The 20,022-nt window shown below is 53.3% G+C and overlaps 8 protein-coding genes and 2 non-coding genes across 10 annotated transcripts; 7 read left to right on the top strand and 3 right to left on the bottom strand.

The window, feature by feature from the left end:
- Positions 1 to 357: 357 nt before the first annotated feature.
- On the top strand, positions 358 to 463 carry B0T26DRAFT_t158. Its single transcript has one exon. It is a non-coding gene; the product is annotated as a tRNA-Leu (tRNA).
- Positions 464 to 3,018, top strand: B0T26DRAFT_714882 (uncharacterized protein). Its single transcript, XM_060442218.1, has 2 exons — positions 464 to 1,428; positions 1,492 to 3,018. The coding sequence occupies exons 1-2, from the start codon at positions 948 to 950 to the stop codon at positions 2,586 to 2,588; spliced, it is 1,578 nt and encodes a 525-aa protein (XP_060293977.1). The 5' UTR covers positions 464 to 947; the 3' UTR covers positions 2,589 to 3,018.
- An 805-nt stretch (positions 3,019 to 3,823) lies between these two features.
- On the top strand, positions 3,824 to 6,126 carry B0T26DRAFT_714885 (uncharacterized protein). Its single transcript, XM_060442219.1, has 8 exons — positions 3,824 to 3,968; positions 4,053 to 4,179; positions 4,239 to 4,428; positions 4,487 to 4,657; positions 4,729 to 4,943; positions 5,028 to 5,213; positions 5,295 to 5,522; positions 5,627 to 6,126. Exons 1-8 carry the CDS (start codon positions 3,898 to 3,900, stop codon positions 5,750 to 5,752), a joined length of 1,314 nt encoding a protein of 437 aa, XP_060293978.1. The 5' UTR covers positions 3,824 to 3,897; the 3' UTR covers positions 5,753 to 6,126.
- A 418-nt stretch (positions 6,127 to 6,544) lies between these two features.
- B0T26DRAFT_343158 (uncharacterized protein) lies at positions 6,545 to 7,111 on the top strand. The gene has a single exon (XM_060434492.1). It carries the CDS (start codon positions 6,599 to 6,601, stop codon positions 7,013 to 7,015), a length of 417 nt encoding a protein of 138 aa, XP_060293979.1. The 5' UTR covers positions 6,545 to 6,598; the 3' UTR covers positions 7,016 to 7,111.
- Positions 7,064 to 9,113, top strand: B0T26DRAFT_343099 (uncharacterized protein). Its single transcript, XM_060434491.1, has 3 exons — positions 7,064 to 7,126; positions 7,190 to 7,946; positions 7,999 to 9,113. Exons 2-3 carry the CDS (start codon positions 7,321 to 7,323, stop codon positions 9,026 to 9,028), a joined length of 1,656 nt encoding a protein of 551 aa, XP_060293980.1. The 5' UTR covers positions 7,064 to 7,126; positions 7,190 to 7,320; the 3' UTR covers positions 9,029 to 9,113.
- A 656-nt stretch (positions 9,114 to 9,769) lies between these two features.
- B0T26DRAFT_752863 (uncharacterized protein) lies at positions 9,770 to 12,945 on the bottom strand (the record flags this gene model as incomplete). The annotated part of the gene is made up of 7 exons (XM_060445591.1): positions 9,770 to 10,069; positions 10,138 to 10,384; positions 10,453 to 10,811; positions 11,477 to 11,921; positions 12,017 to 12,334; positions 12,424 to 12,812; positions 12,889 to 12,945. 7 exons carry the CDS (start codon positions 12,943 to 12,945, stop codon positions 9,770 to 9,772), a joined length of 2,115 nt encoding a protein of 704 aa, XP_060293981.1.
- An 823-nt stretch (positions 12,946 to 13,768) lies between these two features.
- On the bottom strand, positions 13,769 to 15,481 carry B0T26DRAFT_650129 (acetolactate synthase; the record flags this gene model as incomplete). The annotated part of the gene is made up of 1 exon (XM_060438155.1): positions 13,769 to 15,481. One exon carries the CDS (start codon positions 15,479 to 15,481, stop codon positions 13,769 to 13,771), a length of 1,713 nt encoding a protein of 570 aa, XP_060293982.1.
- A 427-nt stretch (positions 15,482 to 15,908) lies between these two features.
- On the top strand, positions 15,909 to 16,625 carry B0T26DRAFT_648596 (alpha-acetolactate decarboxylase; the record flags this gene model as incomplete). The annotated part of the gene is made up of 1 exon (XM_060438011.1): positions 15,909 to 16,625. The coding sequence occupies one exon, from the start codon at positions 15,909 to 15,911 to the stop codon at positions 16,623 to 16,625; it is 717 nt and encodes a 238-aa protein (XP_060293983.1).
- A 186-nt stretch (positions 16,626 to 16,811) lies between these two features.
- B0T26DRAFT_t189 lies at positions 16,812 to 16,885 on the bottom strand. Its single transcript has one exon. It is a non-coding gene; the product is annotated as a tRNA-Asn (tRNA).
- Positions 16,886 to 17,426: 541 nt separating this feature from the next.
- Positions 17,427 to 19,767, top strand: B0T26DRAFT_714900 (uncharacterized protein). Its single transcript, XM_060442220.1, has 2 exons — positions 17,427 to 17,781; positions 17,843 to 19,767. Exons 1-2 carry the CDS (start codon positions 17,586 to 17,588, stop codon positions 19,291 to 19,293), a joined length of 1,647 nt encoding a protein of 548 aa, XP_060293984.1. The 5' UTR covers positions 17,427 to 17,585; the 3' UTR covers positions 19,294 to 19,767.
- Positions 19,768 to 20,022: the final 255 nt, after the last annotated feature.

Genomic DNA, 20,022 nt, shown 5'->3' on the forward strand with positions numbered 1-20,022 from the left:
TCGAAGTAGTCGAATCTCAATTGATCTCGCGTTTCGCGATGCTATTTGTTGCTCGCTCGGCCGTGCCGCTTGCGTGGCTGTTTTGTGCGACTGCGAGTCGAGTGACATCAAACCTGATAAGCTCAGATGAAGAAGGCGATACGGGTGACGATTCCCCCCATTTCTCCATATCCTTCGTCCAATGAAAAGGAAGGTGCAACGCGCGAGCAACCGAGATCGGAATGAGATCCGCGCCACCCCACCGCACAACTCCAAAAATAAAAGTTGGAGTGGGTGAGAAGCACAAGCGAAATAGAAAAACCCACTGGGTCTCCCGTCTTATCTCTAATTCCCGCATTAAGTCCTAATCAACATCCAGGCAAGATGGCCGAGCGGTCTAAGGCGCCACGTTAAGGAATCCCAAACCCTTAATCTCAGGTATCCGTGGTCCGAAAGGGCGTGGGTTCGAATCCCACTCTTGTCATAATGTTTTACATTTTGGTACCGCCTTCCGCATTGGCGGGATTGGGGTCTCCATTTTTGCTTCGCAGGTTGCCTTCTAGCCCAGGACTTTATCGTGGTAATCGTCTATTGCCTTAACTTATGATAACTAATTATAAATACTTCGATAGATAAGCTATCTAAAAAAGTGATAACAAACCGGAATCAACTCGCTGGAGCCTCCGAGCGTCAAAAGAGCCCCATTTTCCATTTTATTCTTCAGGTATCTTCTTCCCTTCTCCGTACTGGAGCGTGCTGACCCAAGTCCAAGCTGGGATTGCAGCCCCTAATTTCCACTTCACGCATTATGCCGTTGAATTACGGCCCAATCATGCATGCCCGGTCACCTGACAAAAGTGTCAACACCGATCAAATGCGGCTGAGACTCGCGTCCTTCCACCCTCCCTCCACTTCGCAAATGCACATCATCAACCGTCGAGTCCGGCTACAATCTACCGTTCCTAGAAATGGCGCCGAAGCGAGTCATGAGCCTTTGGCTGTTCGTACATGTCAGCCAGGCCCTCACGTCGTTCAGACCCGAGTGTCCGCTGCCCTCTCCCGGCACAGAATTCGTCTCGGGGCCCAATGTTCGGAGCACCCTAAGCATTGTCTGGAACTGCCTCTCAGTCATTTTTCTCTGCACTTGGAACATCCAGCACTTGAATGTCCCTGCCCTCCGACGTCGCCCTAATGGCTTCCTCCAGAAGATGTGGTGGCGAATTCTCGACTCAAGGACCAAGCTCAAGTGGATGATCTTCACCGTGTTGGCCCCCGAGTACCTGGTAGGGAAGGCTTTGGGTGAGAGATTGGCAGTAAGAGGGACGGACTGGTTTCTCAACGGCAATGCCCTGGACAATGCTCCATTCGAGTCGATACATGGCTACTTGTGTAATATGGGGTATTTCATACTCGACGTTGACGACTCTATGTTTCCAGCAACCAACCAAGGCATGACCCCAACCCCTGAATGCCCAGGTAATTATATCAGACGTCTCCTTACCCATGCTCTAGTCCAGGAACAAGAACCCAATAAAGATACGATAACTAGCTCCGCTCTACCGCCTCAGACGACTCCAGGCGAGCCAGAGAAATCGCCGCCAGGTGAGCAATACAAGGAGAATGTCGTGTCAAAATCGGACGAAATTAATCTCGGCCGTCTCAACGGGCGATACTTGGCGCTGAACCTGAATCAGTGGCATTGTGCCTCGAAGATGGGCATGGGCCGAGTGCCGTTTATCCCATCGCAGCAACTGGAGAAGCTCGACAGAGGCGGCGCACTGGTCAAGGGTCTCGCCATCGTCCAGGTTGCCTATTTGATAGTACAGCTCGTTGCCCGCTGGGCCTTCGGATTGCCGTCGACGCAATTGGAAATCGCCACGCTAGCGTTCTCCGTCTCGAGCGCCATCACTTATGTGCTTTACTGGGACCGGCCCCAAGGCGTCGATACAATCCACATTGTTCAGGCGAACCCTAGGAGGCACAATGATCCCTCCGTAGGAGTTGTGCCATCCGATCTTCTAAATGTCTGGCATCGGCCAGATTGGTCCTTCGAGAAGTGCCGCGCCTGCCTTGCAAAGTTTGGCCCCAGCTACCTCTGGCACGGGCCGCGAAGCTACTTCCACGAGCCAGACGTCGGCCCAATCCCAATCCCCAACGATGCTAGTAATCCGGGTGGGACAGACTACATGCGCCTGATACGCAACTCCATACACGGCTTCTTCGCTGATAATGAAGATACGCTCCCGATTGTCTTCGGTGCAATCTTTGGCGGCGCCCTGTTCGGCGCTCTGCATTGCCTGGCGTGGAACTTCGAATTCCCCACGCGTGGCGAGAGACTTGCTTGGCGAGTCTGCTCAGTTCTGACCACGGTATTGCCTATCGTTGCTGCGTTCCCTATGGTCATGTGGATACGCCTCAATCCATTTGGCGTAGACCCCAAGAAGGGAATTATTCGGACTGCAGTCAGCCTTGTTCTCGTCTTCGGCATCTTTCTGCCCTATGTGCTGGCGCGGCTGTTCATCATGGTCGAAATCATCAGGTCGCTGGCGTTTCTGCCGCCCGGAGCCTTTGCCGATACATGTTCTGGGTCGTTTCCGCACTGGGGCTAATTTCGCATCTAATAGTGATATCCTCGTCTTTTACTGGCTTAGCTTGAAACTCTTGCCCAGATATTTACTATAAATATTTGGTTTCGTCTGCTTGAGGCTCTACTGAACGAGGGGCTTCCATAGTTATATCATGCAAAACCGAAATAGCTTATACCCATTCTTACGCACACACTAAGATGAACACAGTTAAATATTTCCTAGGTGCAGCGAAATGTCAAACAATCGAGTGGCACAGACAGAGTCATACCAGCCGACTTATGAACCTTGTTGAGCTAGAGACAGTACCACAATCGCAAGCGTAGAGCGACACAGTTAGGGTAGTTAAGGTTGTTTTTAGGGTCGATTTACTATATATATATGTCGAGAACCACTTGAAAGATGTTATTGTATGAAGAAAACGCGATAATTAAACATTAACATTTATTTTGAGTGGATTATTTTTATTCTTCCCTAATGAAGTAACGTTACAGTAGAAGGCGAAATGGGTGTCGCTGTTTTTTTCATTCAACTTTTTTAAGGACCGCGGGGTAAGCCTATGGTTTATGTGGCTTTGCAGGGGCGCATTTGTAGTAGAGAGGTACTAAAGAGCAGTGCCTAACAAAGCCAGAACCGGCTCCACAAGTATGTACTCCGTACATCCCACTGAATATTCATTAGCTACAATGAGTCAGAATTCCACCGAGAGTGTCTGTGTCGTTGTTTGAGCTGTCCTTTTTTTTTTCTCCGCTAAGTATTAGTACTTCAGCCAGCAGTACGTGCAGGCGGACCCCTGGTGAAATGCCTCCATTAGCGGCGACTAGCATTTCACGTCAATCAGTGAGATATGCTCAGCCTAGCCCTTCTCTACAACCTGTCAGAAATTCTGACCAACCGCAGGCATCCCTGAGAAGGTGTGTCGCACAAGCACTGTAGCAGGGCGTCATGTGCTGGCCGTTAGGTGCCGCGGCATTGGTAGTCGGACATTGGGCATCAATCTCATGTAGCATTGCTAGATATACGTGGGATCCTCGTGGTTGAGGGGAGGAGCAGAACCGCCTTTAAGCTCAAGCAAAAGGGAATCGTTGCCCAGCCCCCAATCAGGTACGATCCGCGCTCACGTTTATCACTTTCATCTCGCCCGACACCACCCAGAGTCGTGAATCTCGAATTAAGTCCACTTCCAGCGCCTCCTCGATTCCACTTTGGCAACGTGCTTTCGATGGAGCCAGAGAAAGAGCTGACCCGAATCGGCAAAGAGCTGCAGGATCAAATTCAACCTTCGCGAGAATGGAGCCTAAACATCCAAGCTGGCCCCGAATGCGTCGTTGCTATGGCGCAGGTACTATTGATAGTCTCTACAAAGGAAGTGATGGGTATCCCCCTCTCCGGCGAGGGACTAATGTGGGTGGTCTCGAATTAGCTTGCACCTCCTGGCCCCACTGGGGTGGTCATCTAGAGATCTTTGACTCACAGAACTGCCTGAAGATATGAAAGTCTCTACGCCAATGCCAAAAACTGCCTGGCAGTAGGCGTAGATGCTCTCAGACACACGGGGGAGCGCATGAGAAAGGTTCATCGCTGGGCGAATGAGATGGGTCGGCCCAGAGGCACGGTCAGTGTTGGAAGCTTCACTACACTCTTTGGACAGAAACTGATCAAAATTCTGCGTAGGTTGACCAAATGACGAAGTATCTCGACCCAAATCAGTCTGCTGCCAGGGACCGACACTTCAAGCGATACTTCGACTGCGGCCAAGCCATGGCGAGCGACTCGGTGCAAGAGATTTGCAATATCAGAATTGAGTTCGGGAAGTGGCGAGAGCTTACAGCCTGCCTCTTGCGAGCACTGGAGGAGGCAGCCAGTGCGTGCGGAGAAACAGACTTCAAACCACGAGGGAGCGCACGGCTAACGCGTAGTAGCACAGAACCTGCAGCAAGAACAACGTACCAAGAGCGAACTTGAGAAGAAGGAAATGGAGAAATTGCAGTCCGAGAAGCTGCTCGAGCAAGAACGGAGACTCCTGGCCGAACTCACGTCGAGGTTCGAAGGGGCTCTCGGCGCCTACGAGGCTGCTGTCAACAACATCCCTCGTACGTTGTCTTCATTCCGTCGCTCCAGCGTGATGTGATACAGGATGCTAACAGAATTGGGTTACATAAAGCCACTTTAGCCGGGGCCGGAGCTATTGTCGGGGGCCTCGCGGCGGTGGGTGTGTCTGTTCCAGCTGCACTCGCTGGATTACTTGCTCTAGGAGTGCAATACTCAGTCATTGATTCTCGTCGGCAAGAGAAGACGGAGAGGATCAACCGACTAGAGAGGGAAACCGCCAGTCTGAAAGGGACATTAGCGGAACTCGCTGCTCACGCCCAATCCCTCGTAAGTGGATACGAATGAAATATCCTCATGCAGTCATTGAGAGAGAATACATGTGTATCTCGGCTGACTGCATAGAACTAACAGTCCCACCTAACCGACATCGTACGAAGATCAATCAACTATTTGTCTGACCTACAGGACAAGATTGACATGTTCATGGAGTATCTCATCAACATTCAGAACCTATTGGATATTGGCACTGAAGCCGGAAAATTTGTTTTCGACCCGACAATTGGGCTAGAGGAACGTCAGGACAAAGATATAAAGAAGGTTAGTGTCGCGCCGCCTCTGTGACTAGTAAATATATTGTGTACTTCCTTGGCTAACAATTTGGCACTATCTTCTCGGCAGAGCATCTTCGAAAAGTCATTCCAACTGAAGGCTAGTTTCCTCTTCGCGGCCAAGGCAGCCAAACTGTACAACGATGTCTCGTCCCAGTACATCATTCCCGGCATCAATTGGTTTAGTGGGCTTCGCCTCCTCGAGGGTCCAGCAGCGGGTGGTCTCGAGGCTACGTTGGACGATATAACGAGGCGGAGAGAGAAGATATGCTCTGGAGCCGAAGAACTCGCTGAGAAGGCTAGTCATTCTCTGCAAGAGCCCTATCTATCGCTTTCTGTTCTGCTGCCTATCATGCTTGCTTTGAGCGGAGCGTTCAATTTCTAACTCGGAACTTTAAATAGATGAATGCGGACTTGGACAACTGCATGGAGACCTTGATCCGTGAGACGGCGAAGTCGTTTAAAGAAGCCGACCCGGAACTTTGGTCGGATGCTGAGAGTTCGCGAGCGATTGTGGGCACATCATGATTTTCGGAGTCATTCCATCAGGCAATTCAACTCGATCAATGTTGCCATCATCCCAGTTTGACTCCGGGTTTTGTTATTACATTACTCTACGCTGTTGACCAAGGAACACCTTATGTTGCCAACCAAAGCAGCTCATTGATCAATTGGTGGATTCATGCTCCGCCAACTCCTGCACCCCCCATCTTCTTCTCTCTTCCCTGTACTCTGCCGCTAAGAATAGACGGTATCCACAGCAGGCTCTCGCCATTATGCCTGATCCCATACGCCACTGTCGCTTACTTGGCCTTCCACTGATTAGGAGGCTAGTCTGGATGGGTGGTTCCGCACCAGGATACTGAGTCTTAGTTGCAAGAATAATTGTCTCGTCGTGCCGGTCTCAGCTTTTTCAAGTGACTATGCATGGCGTGGAGAGTATGAGGATGTTACCTCTCGCGCGGCAGCACTAAAGCGTTGGCCGGCGGGGATGAAAAGAAGAGGAAGAAGGAAAGCGGGAGGGCAGCCACCAGTTTCTGCTCCTGTTAGGCATTGCTCCCTTAGTACTTTCCCGCTACAGGCGCATCCCGCAAAGCCAAGACTTCCCCCGCAGTCACTAAAAAAGTTAACTAAAAATCCAGCGACACCCGTTTCGCCTTCTACTGTAACTAATTACTTAAGATATCCGTATAATTTAGTATATGGTTGGGCGAACCACTTTTGTTAGTGTACTCGACTTTTAATTCGTTAACCACTAGCGCTGTCATCTTCCACACTTCAAGAGACCTGGGACATGGGGCTGTCAGGCAGCAGCGCCCGACACTGTCCGTCCCCGCACCTCTTCCCCCAACCTTGAACGGCAAAAGTTTGGTGATGGCGGACCCTCTATCTGTCGGGGCGAGTCTCTTGGCCTTTATCGGGCTTGCGGACCGCATTATTCGGCTAAGCAAATACTGTATCGATGGGCTCAAAGACGCGCCGAGCGACTTTCGCATGATTCATGGCGAAGTGTCGTCCCTCCGAACAATTGTTGACGACCTAACAGGAATCGACCAGCTGTCTCTCTTCGCCAAGGGCGGCCCCCTTGAAGCTTGTTACCGCTGTCTCTCTAACCTAGAGGGCCTTCTTCCTACCGACGCGAGCCAGGGTCAGGGTCAGGGTCATCGCCGCCGCCTCACTATCGCCGAGCTTGCTTGGCCGCTGAAACAGAACAAAGCTAGGAAATTGCTAGCTGAACTCTCGCAGCACAAAGCTACTCTACTCCTGATGATGTCCGGTGACATCATGTGAGCCGCTCATGTTGACGATCAATCGTTAGTACGGATTGCTCATTTTGTTCTATTAGTCACGAGCTGCAAGGTATCAAAACAAGCATCCAAAAGTTGCAAATCGATGTCTCTGGTAACTATGGCTTCTTCACCCCACCCACACCCGCTGCTCACCTGGCTAACCTGACCGGCAAAGAATCCGAGCGCCGGGATATTCACACTTGGCTGGAGAGGACAAATCCGTCACGGCTACACAATGCCGCAATCAGCAAACATGAACCGTACACATGCGCCTGGCTAGCACGGTCCGCCGAGTTGGAATCGTGGATGTCATTAACATGCCCCGACCGAATGCTTTGGATCCATGGAATCCCTGGCGCCGGCAAGACAGTTCTGGCATCTTTTGCCATCGAGCAAATGAAGCTCTACTGTGAAGGCACTACGAACCAGAAGTACGCCTACTACTACTGCCATTACTCGAACGGCCAAGACGAATCCCTGCCGCTCCTGAGTTGGGTTGTTTCCCAGGTATGTCGGCAGTTGAGCTGGGCGCCCTCCCAACTCAAGCAGCTCCACGATCGAGGCTGTGAGCCCACCCTCTCTGAGCTGCAGTACGTCCTGGAGCTTGCTCTAGTGCGGCTTGAGAGCCTTTTCATCGTTGTAGATGCGGTCGATGAGAGCACACCTCGGGACGAGCTGGTGCGTTTGCTTGCTACCATGACCCTGGATAGCCGGTTCCAAAAGGTCCGTTTTCTCGCTACGAGTCGGAAATACTGGGATATTGAGCGCTTCTTTTCCGGCATCTCGATATCCATATCGATGAAGAACCGATATGTCGATGCCGACATTAAGCGCCACATTCGTTCGAGGCTCAACTCCAGCTTCCGTCTCCAGCGGTGGCGGGACTCTTTCCAAGAAATTGAAGATGCGCTGGTAGTAAAGGCTAATGGCATGTAAGTTGAGCCTTGGGGAACTTGAATGAGCTTTCTCCGACTAAATGAACAGGTTCCGCTGGGTCGATTGTCAACTCCATAGCATCGAGAGGCTTGGTGATAAGACGAAACTCCTCTCCGTGCTGCAAGACTTGCCCCCAGACCTGAGCGAGACCTATGTCAGAATATTCGACGCTATCCCAGACGCCGATCGGCAATTCGTTTCTCGTGTCCTCCTATGGATCTACGGTGACTCCAGAGCACCTTGGCCAGCCCGTCGAGCTATCAACGCAAAACTGCTACTCGAGGCAGTCACCTTTGACTTGTACGGCAGTGTCCCAGCCGGCGGAAACGGCGTCTTCGACTGGGATTACCTCCAAGACCTCTGCGGCTGCCTCGTCACCGTCAAAAGCCAAGGCCGCCTCACCGATGCCGCCGCTTGCTCCATCACACTTGCCCACTATACCGTCTGGGAGTTCCTGACTTCCTCGTATATACTTTCGACTCGCGTTTCCCAGTTTGCAGTATCGACACAGGCCGTCTACCGAGATTTCGCCACAAGCGTGCTCCGTCAGGCTCTTTCGGCGGATCCCGAAGGCGAAGGAACGGACTGGCGGCGCGACCGGGACGCATATTGCCTGGTGCTCGGATGTGCACTGAAATCGGACAGGTACCTCCAAACCCCCGAAGACCTAGAGCTGTACTTTCGCTTCTTGGACCCCTGCAACCCACATTACCGCCGGTTTCGAGCCGTCCAGTCCCGAGCTCTTCACAGCCCTTCGGACCGGGCATACCGATTCTCAATTTTGAAGATTCCCACCGAGTTCCGGGCACCAGAGGGTGCTGAAGAGCGAAACCACATGGCTGAGGTTTTGCTCAACGCTCGCCTGCTCAACGATTGGATGCCCGGGGAGCATGCGGCGTACACGACTCATCTACCACCGGTCGGTCGACTGCCGCAGCACGAGGTCGAAGAGCTTGGAAACCAGCGGGTAGCAGGTATCTTCTTGGGCCCGGATGAAAAGGCGCCTGAGCAAGAATTTAGATTTGATGGAAAAGTTTGGGATATCAAAGCTCCTCGTCGAGGAAGTCGTCCAGCATAATTAGACTAGTACAAACGCTGCGACCGCGAGTCGTCGAACCCAGGGGTGGTAATGAGATAGGCCTTTTTGTCCATAAAGATCACCTCGTACCACTCACTCCAGCTTGGATGTGCATGGATCCAAAATCAGCTTCCGCCTTGGTCCACCAGGAAAATAACGACTTAATCGACTCAAGCCCGTGCCCAATCACCGGTGTTACGCCGCCGCCAATACTTGTCCCACCAAGCGTGTTGATGAAGGTGCTCTTGCCGGCGCCAGTCTTGCCCATGATGGCAATGATGGGAACCGAATGGTCGGTTGATCCTACCTACTACACCTTTTTTCCGACTCATAAGGTCAACCACCAGCAAACCACAAACCACAACAAGTACGAGAATAGCCCAAACCGTGTATTTTACCCACAATGATATACGCATCGCTCTCCACTGGAGCGGACTTTAACACCTAAGCGGCAGCCCTTTATTTCAACCTTTAAAAAATTCATCTTCAAGTGCAATGTTAAATACGACTTGAATGCCCTTCGTTCTGTTCTGTTCTTGTGCATAGGTAGGTAGTCCAGGTGGGGTAAGAACCATGAATTAGCGCCGTAACTACTCCCAGAAAAGGGACCCCGGTTTGGTGGCGTTGGGTACAGCACAGGGTGCTTTTCAGCTTGCCCGATCCTGGCTCGTACTCCTAAGGTCTCGAAGGCGTCTTAATTGCTGGATTAGCTACCTACATAATTACAAGTTCAGGGCCCATCTAATGCGTCTGCGTGGCTGTGGGAGCCTCGATTTTCCCATGCCAGCAGTCGCTGCAGACATCCCAACGCGCCGTCAACTCATCAGGCGCAGTCGGCTCCGGAGGCGGCGGGATGTTAGAGTAGACAGCTGCAAACGCGTGTGAGGCTACGCCGGGGACATTGTAGAACTTCTCCGACGCCCTCGGCAGGTGGCTCACGAGTCTGGCGTTGAGACCTGCGGCCTGCATTTCGTGGATGTAGCGGTGTACATGTTTCTGAATCGGATAATGGAGGCTGTTGGACCAACCGAAATGTATCACCTAATGAAGCTGGTCAGCTGGTACGAGGAGTGGGCGGCAACGCAACTGTTATAAAAGCCAATACTTACATTCGATGCCTCTGTTGTTCCTGGCAGGGGCCTAACGATGTTGTTCAGAAACTGGAAAATCTGCCCAAGTTCGTTGGCAGGTTGGGTCGACTTGACTCCGCTGATATCACACTCTATCTGGGTACTATTGTCGATAAGGTCTGGCGAGTGAAGGGGGAATTTAATGTCGTAATGTTCTGGCTCCGAGCCAGCAGAGCCTTCAGCAGATAGTCGATCTCGCTTCTTTGCGTCTCGAAGAATCAGTTCCCTGGAGCAGTAGTCTTGATTAGTTGCGGAGGATAATCTCAGACACACGCAAGATAGTCTATAACTTACCCGTAGACTAAAACCCTGGTGTGATCAATCTGTTCGACCAAGAATGGCCTAGTCCCTACTACTCGAAAGACCGTCGCGGTAGCACCGCCGGCTTCAAACGACAATGACAAAATGTAAGACCCCTTCCTCAAGCCAAGGCACCGAGAGTAGTTGTTATAGGCAAGTACCGCCCCATATAGAGAAATAGTGACCGTGTGAGGGATGTCTTTCAAAAGCCGCGTATAGGCGTCCTGAACCCCCTGACCCATTTCCCGTAGCTCAAATGGCCAAGCAAGATAGCTTTCGTAGGGAACATGGCCCTTGAGTCCCTCAATAGCGCACACTTTCTTGTGCACGAAATCCTTAACCCTGGCGAAGAACTGTCGAAGCATGTCATAGTGCTCCGTATACTCCGACGAGAGGCCTCTTCGAAAATATAGCTCCCTGAAACAAGAGAGGGAAAGTGGTTGTATGGGTGACTCGGTGACTTGACCCGGGGACAAATTGCCCCACATTATGGAGGTTTTTCTTCGTCCACTGGTGATTGAATATTGGTTTGTGACCTAGTCATGGGTACCAACTTAGCTTCAAGCGCTCGAGAACACCAAGACGGGAAACTTACGGCGCTAGACTCCGCTAGACTCCCAGGCTTTCCGAACTGAGGCCAGTGTTTAAATGGTCGGGCTTTTGTGAATTTCCCAGAACCATCGACCACGGTGAATGCAGCAAAGGTCTGAGTGGCACTCAAAGCAAACCCTAAAATAACCTTTGGTCTAGTTTGGTGGTCCACGTTGTGAAGGACTGATAATGGGGGGTGAAGCTGGATATCTAGCCCGGTTTGGTGCTCCGCACTCCGTAGTACTGGGACTAGAGGCTGAACCGACGCATCAGGCTCAGTGTTGTCCTCCACGTGCTCGACCACTGGAATAGCAAGCCCAGCCGGGACCACTGGGTTGAAAATTTCGTCATGATCCGAGGACATCAGACCCTTGACTTTGGGCAATGCCCCAGGCAAGTCTGTGTTTGTAACTTGTCGGGTTATTACCTCCCCTTCTGGCAAGGGGCCGGAACCGAGGGCCCAGTCAATGTATTTTGGGATAGCCATTCCAGGGGCTTCGAAGAAGAGCTCGTAGACCTTGCCCGTGGGAAGCATCTCTCGGTAGACCTCCGCACTTACCCTATCCCCTAGAGAGATGCTGATGGCGGACAGCAGGGCGAGCGAATAGTTGTAGGAGTCGGTCGACTTGCCAAAGAAGGTCTTCTTTCCTTTGACTGCACGGCGGCAAAGCTCAAAGGCCGTTGTGGCCTCTTCCTGGGCCAGGTGATGAAGAGCTGCAGCGTGGAGGAGGTGAAAGTAGTGGTGAACTGCCACGGGATCGTATGACGGACAGGCCTCCGGCAGCAAGACTGACTGGTCCACCTCTTGCCATTTACCTATGGATGCCTGGCTAATCGCCAGCATGAGTCTCGCCGCCGTGTCCTCGGTGCCTCTGGACGAAATGAGCTTAGCCAGATAGCTTGCAGCAGCATCGTACTTGCCTGCCGAGAAGCTGTTCAGCGCCAATTGCTTTAGCTTTGGAAGAACTCATTGTCGATATCGGTCTCGTCGCTGTCGTCAACGGCTGTCCGAGACCTGTCAAAGCTTTCGGTATCCTCAGAAATGGGCGGTGGTATCCAACCCAGAATGCCTTCTTTTTTGGTCTCGCTCAGGCGCTCGCCGTGAATACTCGGGTTGTAGTGGGATGACGTCGTTGACCTGCCCACGATGACGCTGGCATTGGAACAGATCGACTCGGCAGCGTCCACGAGTTGCTTGCGGTGAGTCCCAGGACGGGCCCTGCTTGTCCCGCCAATCTGCGCTTCCAAGTTGTGAAGGCTCTGAAGGATTTCATCCGAATTCGCTCTATCTTTGAGTTGAAGGCAACTAAGTGTGTGGGTTGAGTTAGCCAACCTTTAACCCGTCAGTTCCTGTGTATCGTGAAAGGAACTTACATGGATATTACACCCAGACTGAGTTGCATATCCTGTGTATGAGATTTGATCTGCTGTCGGTACTGAGCTATATCTTTGGCCTTGAGCGACAGGCGGATCTGTCGGCCTGGCCGACTCGACCACAGGAGACTGCGCGGTTTGTTGAAGCTTGCAAGGGCTTCGGCGAGCTTCTCAAGGCTCCCTCGACAGTCCCAGAGTGACTCGTGCAGACTGCTCACCAGCTCTCTGCCAGAGTCTCGTGAGGCAGCTTCAATATCTGAAGAGCCAACTTTGCTATGGCCGATGGCGTCGAGGACGCGGCCAAGGCCCTCCACCTCGCGCTTCATGCCGGCAAGGTTATAGTCGACATTTGCGGACCCGTCTATGAAATCATAAATCAGGATAGAGACCTGCGCATAGTTGTGTCGGCGTATTTAGTAGCTGGCAACGAGTGAGAGCTGTGGAAGAGAGGGATCACAAACTCACCTTGCCGCAGAATTCGGCGAGGCTCGCTGACGAGACAACAATCGATAGCGGGTCCATGACTGACACCTGTCCACAATACAATCATTGAAGAGGTGAAAGACAAGTACAGTGAACACCGCAAATTGTCTCTGGGCACAGTGGAAGAGAGACTCGAAGTGCGGTCAGCTTCCGAAGAGTATCTTGGCCCTAGAGAGAGCCTCATCTGTATAGGCTAGGACGAAGGAGGGGCATTTCGGGTTGTCTGTCAAGTGACCGGCTAGCTAGGCTGCTCTGCAGGTGCATAGCCCGGGCGCCTCCTGCAAGCCAAGCAGAAGATCAAATGTACACTCCAATCCCTGAATGGTTGTTGCCGTGGTACTTCGTACTTGGGATGAAAGAGAAGATTATCGTAAATAAACCGGCTAGAAAGGCCTTCAATAGGTGGTTTTAGAGAAGTAATATGCGACGAGGATTCTAAAGCAGAGATTCCAGTAGTTATTACCTCCCCTGTAAAATTCTTGAGGTCGAGCCATATAACAAGCACCCAAGGATTTGGTTGTAGAGCAGAGCTGAAGACTCAGCGTAAGTGGCTGGGTAGTGTGTGCCAGCACCTCGAAACCGGCAGTGTCTTGGGCAGAAAGAGCCTTGACCATGTTGTCAGTTGTCTGGTAGCAAGAGCAAAAGGTCGGTTGTTTATCTTCGGCAACTCCTATTTCTAATAATTATCCTCAAGTGTTGACGGGAAATTGCTAAAATTGACAAACTTGACAGAAACCAGATCTGAGGCCGATGCGTGTATGCGAAAACGGAGAAGAGATATCCAACCACATACAGTCAACTCTGATGGATACGTCGACACGATCTCCAAACCACGCTTTGCCTACCAATGGTATATAACCAATCAGGAAACGCTGTCAGCAATAACATTGGCCATAAGCTCATAGTTACGCGAATAGTCAATGGTGATGTCGACGACGCAGACGCCCTTGTGTGCGAGGGCTTCCTTCATGGCCGCCTCCATCTCGGTAGAGCTGGTGACTTTGATGCCCTTTGCGCCAAAGGCCTCGGCATACGTCTTGAAGTCGACGCCGCCGAGCTCGACGCCCGAGCTGCGGCCGTACTTGTCGACCTCCTGGAACTCGACCATGTTATAGGCACCATCGTTCCAAATAAAGTGTGTGATGTTGCAGCCATGCTTCACAGCTGTGGCGAGCTCCTGGCCGCTGAACAGGAAGCCGCCGTCGCCGCTGATGCTGACGACTTTGCGCGCGCAGGGGACGGGAGTCTGGGCAAACGACGCGCCGATCGCCCACGGAAGCGCCACGCCCAGTGTCTGCTGCGCGTTGGACACGAGGAACGTTTTGGGCTCGTACGAGTAGAAGAACCGACTCAGCCAGATGTACACGCTGCCGACGTCCGAGATGACGGTCGTGCCGGGGTTGATCAGGGACTGCAGCAGGCAGATGAAGTACAGGGGGTGGACGGGCCCGCCGTTGGGCTTGGGCGCTGCGTCAACGTCCGTCTCCCATGCGTGAAACTCGGCGAAGAGCTTCTTCGCGACGTCGGTCTCGTGCGGACGAGCCAAGACAGAGGACGGAACCCGAGTGCCGAGGATGGTGGCCAGAGCATCAATGTTTCCGGTTAGCGATCCCACCAGCTCGAGCTTTGGGGCGTAGTTGAACCCAAGATCGGCCGGGCCGGTGTCAAGGTGGATGATATCAAAACGGTTGGTGGGGTTCCACTGGTTGGCATCATACTCTGCCTGGTCATAACCGACGGTGATCACAAGGTCGGCTTGTTGCAGCAGCTTGTCGCCAGTCTGGTTGCGAAAAATTCCAATGCGCCCAAAGAACAGGTGAATCAGCTCCTTCGAGATTGCTCCGGCCGCCTGAAATGTCTCGACGACGCGGATAGGGTGCTTGCGCAGGAAGGCGTGCACTGCTTGGACCACGGGCGCGTCTGCAGCGCGTGCGCCGAGGAAAAGCACGGGAAACTTGGACTGCGCGATGAGGTCACCTGCTTTGCTGAGAGCCTGTTTTGGTGCACAACCGTATTCCGGTGGGACAAATGCACTGGGTGGGAAGGCGGGAATGGACGACTTGATGCCGGCCGTCATGACATCGATGGGCAGGGTTACGGCGGTTGCACCCCGGTGGTGGGAATTGGCCACCCGGAAGGCCGCTACCATGATCTCGGCAATCTGGTCGGGCATCACGACGTCGAGCACCTTCTTGGTGACGGGCGCCAGCAGTTCTGTGGCACGCAAGCTCTGGTGGGTCCGCTTTGATGCCTGGGAGCGCTTGACGGTTCCCACGATGGCGACCATTGGCGCGCCCTCGTCCGTAGCTGTGATGAGACCAGTGACGAGATTGCTTGTGCCCGGACCCGACGTAGCGATGCACACGCCAGGCCGGTCGGTGAGCCTCCCGATAGCGGCGGCAATGAAGGCGGCATTCTGTTCGTGGCGGCAGACCACGAGCTTGATCTCGGGGTGGTCGATAAGCGCATTGAAGACGGAGTCGATCTTGGCGCCCGGCACGCCGAAGACGTATTTTACGCCGGCAGCGAGAAGCGAGTCGATCACAATCTGCACGGTTTCTGTTTCGGCCGCCATTGTCAAAGAAGGGTTATTGGATGTAGTGACCGGACGAGACAGGGTTTGAGTGGTGGGATGGTGAAGTTCAATTTAATACAGAGCACACATGGCAGCCGGTGCCAGTCACTGCAGAGCGGGAGGTGTTCCTGCCGGTTGCATCCGAAATTTGCCGTGCAAGGGCGAAACCATGAACACATCGTGCAGCGGTGGTGGACACTAGAAATCCGCAATCCACAGCGCACATGCGGGAGTGAGTAAGCGGGAGCGGATGCAGGTCAAGGCCGGCTTTGTCGGGGCAGATAGGCGGGGACACTGGGTACATACAGGCTGCAGAGTGCCTAAGGTAACCAACAGGGCCATCAATTGTCCTCGAGTGCAGCAATCCTGCCAAGAAAAACACAGCAAAAGACTGCATCAAAAAATACCACCAAAACATCCAGGCAAAATGACACAGAATGAAGTCTTCCAGTACTCCACTATGTCAGCCCTGATGGCCGGCATTGCGTCGCACGGCGCAGCCATCTCCAGTGTGCTCGAGCACGGCGACCACGGCCTCGGGACGTTTCGTAACTTGGACGGAGAGATGATCGTGCTCGACGGGGCGGTCTACCAGATGAAGTCGGACGGGTCCGTCGTGGCTATCGAGTCGCCGGCGGACGTCATCACGCCGTTCGCGACTGTGACGCGCTTCAAGGCCACGGCCAATGCGAAGACCGCTGTCGGGAGCAAGGAAGACCTGTTAGACCTCCTATCGCGCCTCTTTCCTTCGGCGCGCAACCACTTCGTGGCGATCCGCATCGACGGCGTCTTCAAGAGCGTCAACGTGCGCACGGCAGGCGGGCAGCAGTCGCCCCGCGAGTCTGCGACGGGCGTAGCCAACCGGCAAAAGGTGAACACGTTCCGCTCTGTGCGCGGAACCGTATTCGGCTTCCGCGCGCCAGACTACTTCATGGGCATCAACGTGGCTGGAATACACATCCACTTCATCAGCGACGACCGGAAGGAGGGCGGCCACATCCTAGCGTTGGAGTCGGAAGGCGAGGTGGATGTTGCGGCCGCGCAGCTCTCCAAATTCCACCTAGAGCTGCCGACTGGCGACGACGACTTCAACGAGGCGGAGTTAGCGCCAGACGCAAAGGGCATTGCGGCCGTTGAGGGCTAGATTCCAAATGCATTTCTGGCGTTTGTGCGTGTTCGGACTTAGAGAGCGATGTCTAGGGCAACCAACCAATTGAAGGACAAGAGAAGACAAAATAAGATAAAAATAAAAATAAAAAAGAATTCGTCCGCACACTGGGGCTCGCAGGTTCCGTGATGTTGACAGGCCAACACCAAAAAAAAAACGTGTCTCCCTCGGTTGGGGTCGAACCAACAGCCTCCAGATTAACAGTCTGACGCGCTAGCCAATTGCGCCACGAGGGATATTACCGAGGTGCTAGTTGAGCACCCGAAGGTTCTTGTTTCAGATGCCCGATTCCGTTGCTTATCAAGAGAGAAGGTTATGAGCATTCAGGGGGTTGACTTCAAACAGTGGAGAGCGGTGGATATTCCCGACATCGCGCCGCCAGCAAGACGGGGCCGCATTGAACGCTGCCAGGAAATCCCCAGTGGAGCAGTGGGCTGCAAGAGGTGAGACGAAAACGCTGCTGAGACGAAAATAGCTCGTGCGTTGTGAATGGAAGAGTTAGCGGCAGGCACGCTGTGGGCTGCTTCAGCTGCGCGTCGCTCGATGTCAGTTAGGATTTAGGGTCGGCATAGAGGGCCAGTCGTCTCCGACTGTCAATGCGATGTCCAGGTGCTCGAAAGGGCACGGAAAAATCTCTGTGAAATAGAGGATGGCAGATAAGCGCATTCGCTTCCTGTTGGCTGCCTAAGTTGCCCATTCCTGATGGCCGTCCGAAGTTGGCAAGTGCGGTGAAGACAATAGTGGGTGTCGTGATTTAACCTAGCGAAACCCCCCACTTCCCACAGTACGGAACGTATACCACTTGGCCACGAAATCCCGCCGTAATATCGGAACAGTGCGATCGCTCTTTCCTTCTCTTCGCTCGACACTTGATACCAAGTTCGCCTTATTTGCAAAATTCTCACCCGAAACTTAGCCAGCTCCTACTCTTTTGCCATGAAAAACCGCCCGGTCTTGCAGCATTTTGTAGCGGGCTTGGCGGCGGTCACCTTCCTGATCCTCTGGGGCGCCGCGTCAGCCGTTAACGTCGCCGTGAACCCTGCCCCAGACTTTGACTTCGGACCCAGCGAGGAAGCGGCCCGCCAAAATGGCTTCCACATTTTCAACGCCGTGCACTCGGCGCTGCGTCAATGTAAGCCATTGTTAATTCTTATGGTTTCTAGATCTTTAAAAGAATTATTGACAAGCTCAAGGGGGGTCTTCACTGAACCACAACGGCCTCTCGCTGTTCTTGGCTACGGTGCCCAACGGTGTCCTCCTCTATCACGGCGATGACGTGCCAGACCAGCCGCCGAGCTTTGAGTGGCTAGCCTTCGAGATTGAGCATGCTGAGCAGTTTGCACGCCCGAGGAGATCTCGGCGCATGCCCGATCCTCCACTCGGCCTCCTCAACCAGCATGCACAGGATGGGCAGGCCAAATCCGCATACGACGACGGTGACGAAGAGCCTCACGAGTACCCCGGCTATCTCCAAATCTACCGAGTCACAAAGCCCTTCCGTGTTCTCTACGTCGACGGAATGGGTGCCGGTAAGACAGACCTCGGCACGCTAGACACGCAGGACTTCCTCCTCCGCAACAGCCGGTCAGAGCATCCGATCAGAGACTACGAGCGCGGCCAGGACCTGTGTGACATCGCTGTTGCCTGGGGGCTGCAGGGCGTGCTTCGGATGGAGGCAGGCTTTGAGATAATCAAATGCAACTTTTCCGACAGCATCGAACTGGTTTCTGTGCGCCAGCGGCCCGCCCTCGCCGACCCGGGGTCAGAGGACTACTTTGAAATCTCCCACCTCGAGTACATGAGAGCCGTCTCGCAGCGCTATCACGGCATCGGATCTGGTCGCGCCGTGCTGGACTTTTCCTCCATGGTCTCGGCGCTATTCTACCCCGTCAATCTCACCAACCCGGATCCCGAGCGCCCGGAGCTACTGCGCTTGGCAGGCGCCACCGAAAAGCAGCTGCATGCAATCAGGCTGCGGCTTGCAGAGGTCGTCAAGGCGCGTGGCGGGGACACGCCCGCAAGCTCCATTGATTGGCAGGGAGTCGTGGACATGATTGTCGCCCGATACGCAGACAGGCTCAAGAGCATGGCGGACAAAACCAAGTCTCTGGGCGCCATGCGGGGCGCCATCAACCAGCTCCTGAATCTCCATATCGACTATCCTCCGGAGGGTAAGAAAGAGATAGGAAAGGTTGAGCTCGAACGGTGCACGAAACACGACACTGCCCTTCTTGTCCCACGGACACAGGAGGATCACTTGATCCTTGCCGTGATTGAACACGTCACGTCGAGCATATGTTCGGCGCTGTTCTCCGTCCGGAAACTCGTCGTGGCGGATCCCAACGCAGACGAGGTTTCGCTTTCAGCGGCCGTGAAGATTTTTCAAGATTTGGTAGATCGCCTGCAATGGACAAGGTGGAAACAGTGTCCTCTCTGCGAATACGACGAGGTCTGCTTCGTGGCCATGTGGCCCTTTGGAGACACAGAATCCCACGAACAGCCTTCGTGCAGAAATAGCTCCACAATTGGGGACCATAGCTTAGGCAGCTACTGGCCGCACTGGTCCCAAAGGCCTGGATCTGGAAACAACAATCGTAGTTATGGAACAACAGATGGCGATGGCTCGGGTCGGCGAGATTTATGATCGGTGCAAGGTCGGTATTTACTTGCTCAAGGAAGAGGCGCGGTGACGGTTAGAATTCTCACGATACCCCACGCTATATAGACTCGTCTCTTGCTGTGTGGCGCTGACGAATCCATTTTTTCTTGAATTTCTTTTTGGGGGTGTGTCAACAAGCCTGTTGATTGCCCTAGTCAGTCTGACTGCCCTGCGCAGGAGCCTCTCCTGCAGCACATGTCAACGGAACGCGGGCTCACAAAGAAGGTATTTGATGATCTAATTACAAATATTCCATATTCGCCGCCTAATTAGGTTATACTGGTTACCTTAATATCCATGGGGCCTGCATTTTTTTTCCTTAGAGATTAGTTTATAGTAGAATAGTTGTTACGTCGAAAAGTGGCCTTCTACGTAAGATATCTAATTAGAGCGCCCGCTTTTTTCCTGTACGAAGCACCCAGCTTCTGATCAGAAATGGACATTTCTTCATTTTTACCCTTCCGGGGGGAGGCTTGGTGTTGAGGGTGTGATTCAAGCCTAGTACGTCCACGGAGCCTCAGGCTCGGCTCCTGCTTCCCCGGGTTGCACTCAGCCCCAGATAGTCGGGACGGTTAGTGCCAGGGTTGTTTCGCTACTGGCATCCACCCCGACCGAAGTCTCTCGTCTATCTACGTTGACATGACTCTTTTTGCGGGGGACTAAACTCCGCAGGCTCATTCGACTCTGGACGACGATGCTGCATTGGTGGAAATG

The sequence above is a fragment of the Lasiosphaeria miniovina genome (genome assembly GCF_030549165.1).
Source record: "Lasiosphaeria miniovina strain SMH2392-1A chromosome Unknown B0T26scaffold_5, whole genome shotgun sequence".
NCBI lineage: Eukaryota > Fungi > Ascomycota > Sordariomycetes > Sordariales > Lasiosphaeriaceae > Lasiosphaeria > Lasiosphaeria miniovina.

What these genes read in the sequence shown, in the direction of transcription:
- B0T26DRAFT_714882 (XM_060442218.1), top strand. Translation starts at nt 948, where the DNA reads ATGGCGCCGAAGCGAGTCATGAGCCTTTGGCTGTTCGTACATGTCAGC. An exon ending in GTTTCCAGCAACCAACCAAG is followed by an intron (nt 1,429 to 1,491) that starts GCATGACCCCAA and finishes CCCATGCTCTAG; the next exon opens with TCCAGGAACAAGAACCCAAT.
- B0T26DRAFT_343158 (XM_060434492.1), top strand. Translation starts at nt 6,599, where the DNA reads ATGGCGGACCCTCTATCTGTCGGGGCGAGTCTCTTGGCCTTTATCGGG.
- B0T26DRAFT_714885 (XM_060442219.1), top strand. Translation starts at nt 3,898, where the DNA reads ATGGCGCAGGTACTATTGATAGTCTCTACAAAGGAAGTGATGGGTATC. An exon ending in CTCTCCGGCGAGGGACTAAT is followed by an intron (nt 3,969 to 4,052) that starts GTGGGTGGTCTC and finishes AACTGCCTGAAG; the next exon opens with ATATGAAAGTCTCTACGCCA. An exon ending in CTGCTCACGCCCAATCCCTC is followed by an intron (nt 4,944 to 5,027) that starts GTAAGTGGATAC and finishes TAGAACTAACAG; the next exon opens with TCCCACCTAACCGACATCGT.
- B0T26DRAFT_714900 (XM_060442220.1), top strand. Translation starts at nt 17,586, where the DNA reads ATGAAAAACCGCCCGGTCTTGCAGCATTTTGTAGCGGGCTTGGCGGCG. An exon ending in GCACTCGGCGCTGCGTCAAT is followed by an intron (nt 17,782 to 17,842) that starts GTAAGCCATTGT and finishes GACAAGCTCAAG; the next exon opens with GGGGGTCTTCACTGAACCAC.
- B0T26DRAFT_343099 (XM_060434491.1), top strand. Translation starts at nt 7,321, where the DNA reads ATGTCATTAACATGCCCCGACCGAATGCTTTGGATCCATGGAATCCCT. An exon ending in GTAGTAAAGGCTAATGGCAT is followed by an intron (nt 7,947 to 7,998) that starts GTAAGTTGAGCC and finishes CTAAATGAACAG; the next exon opens with GTTCCGCTGGGTCGATTGTC.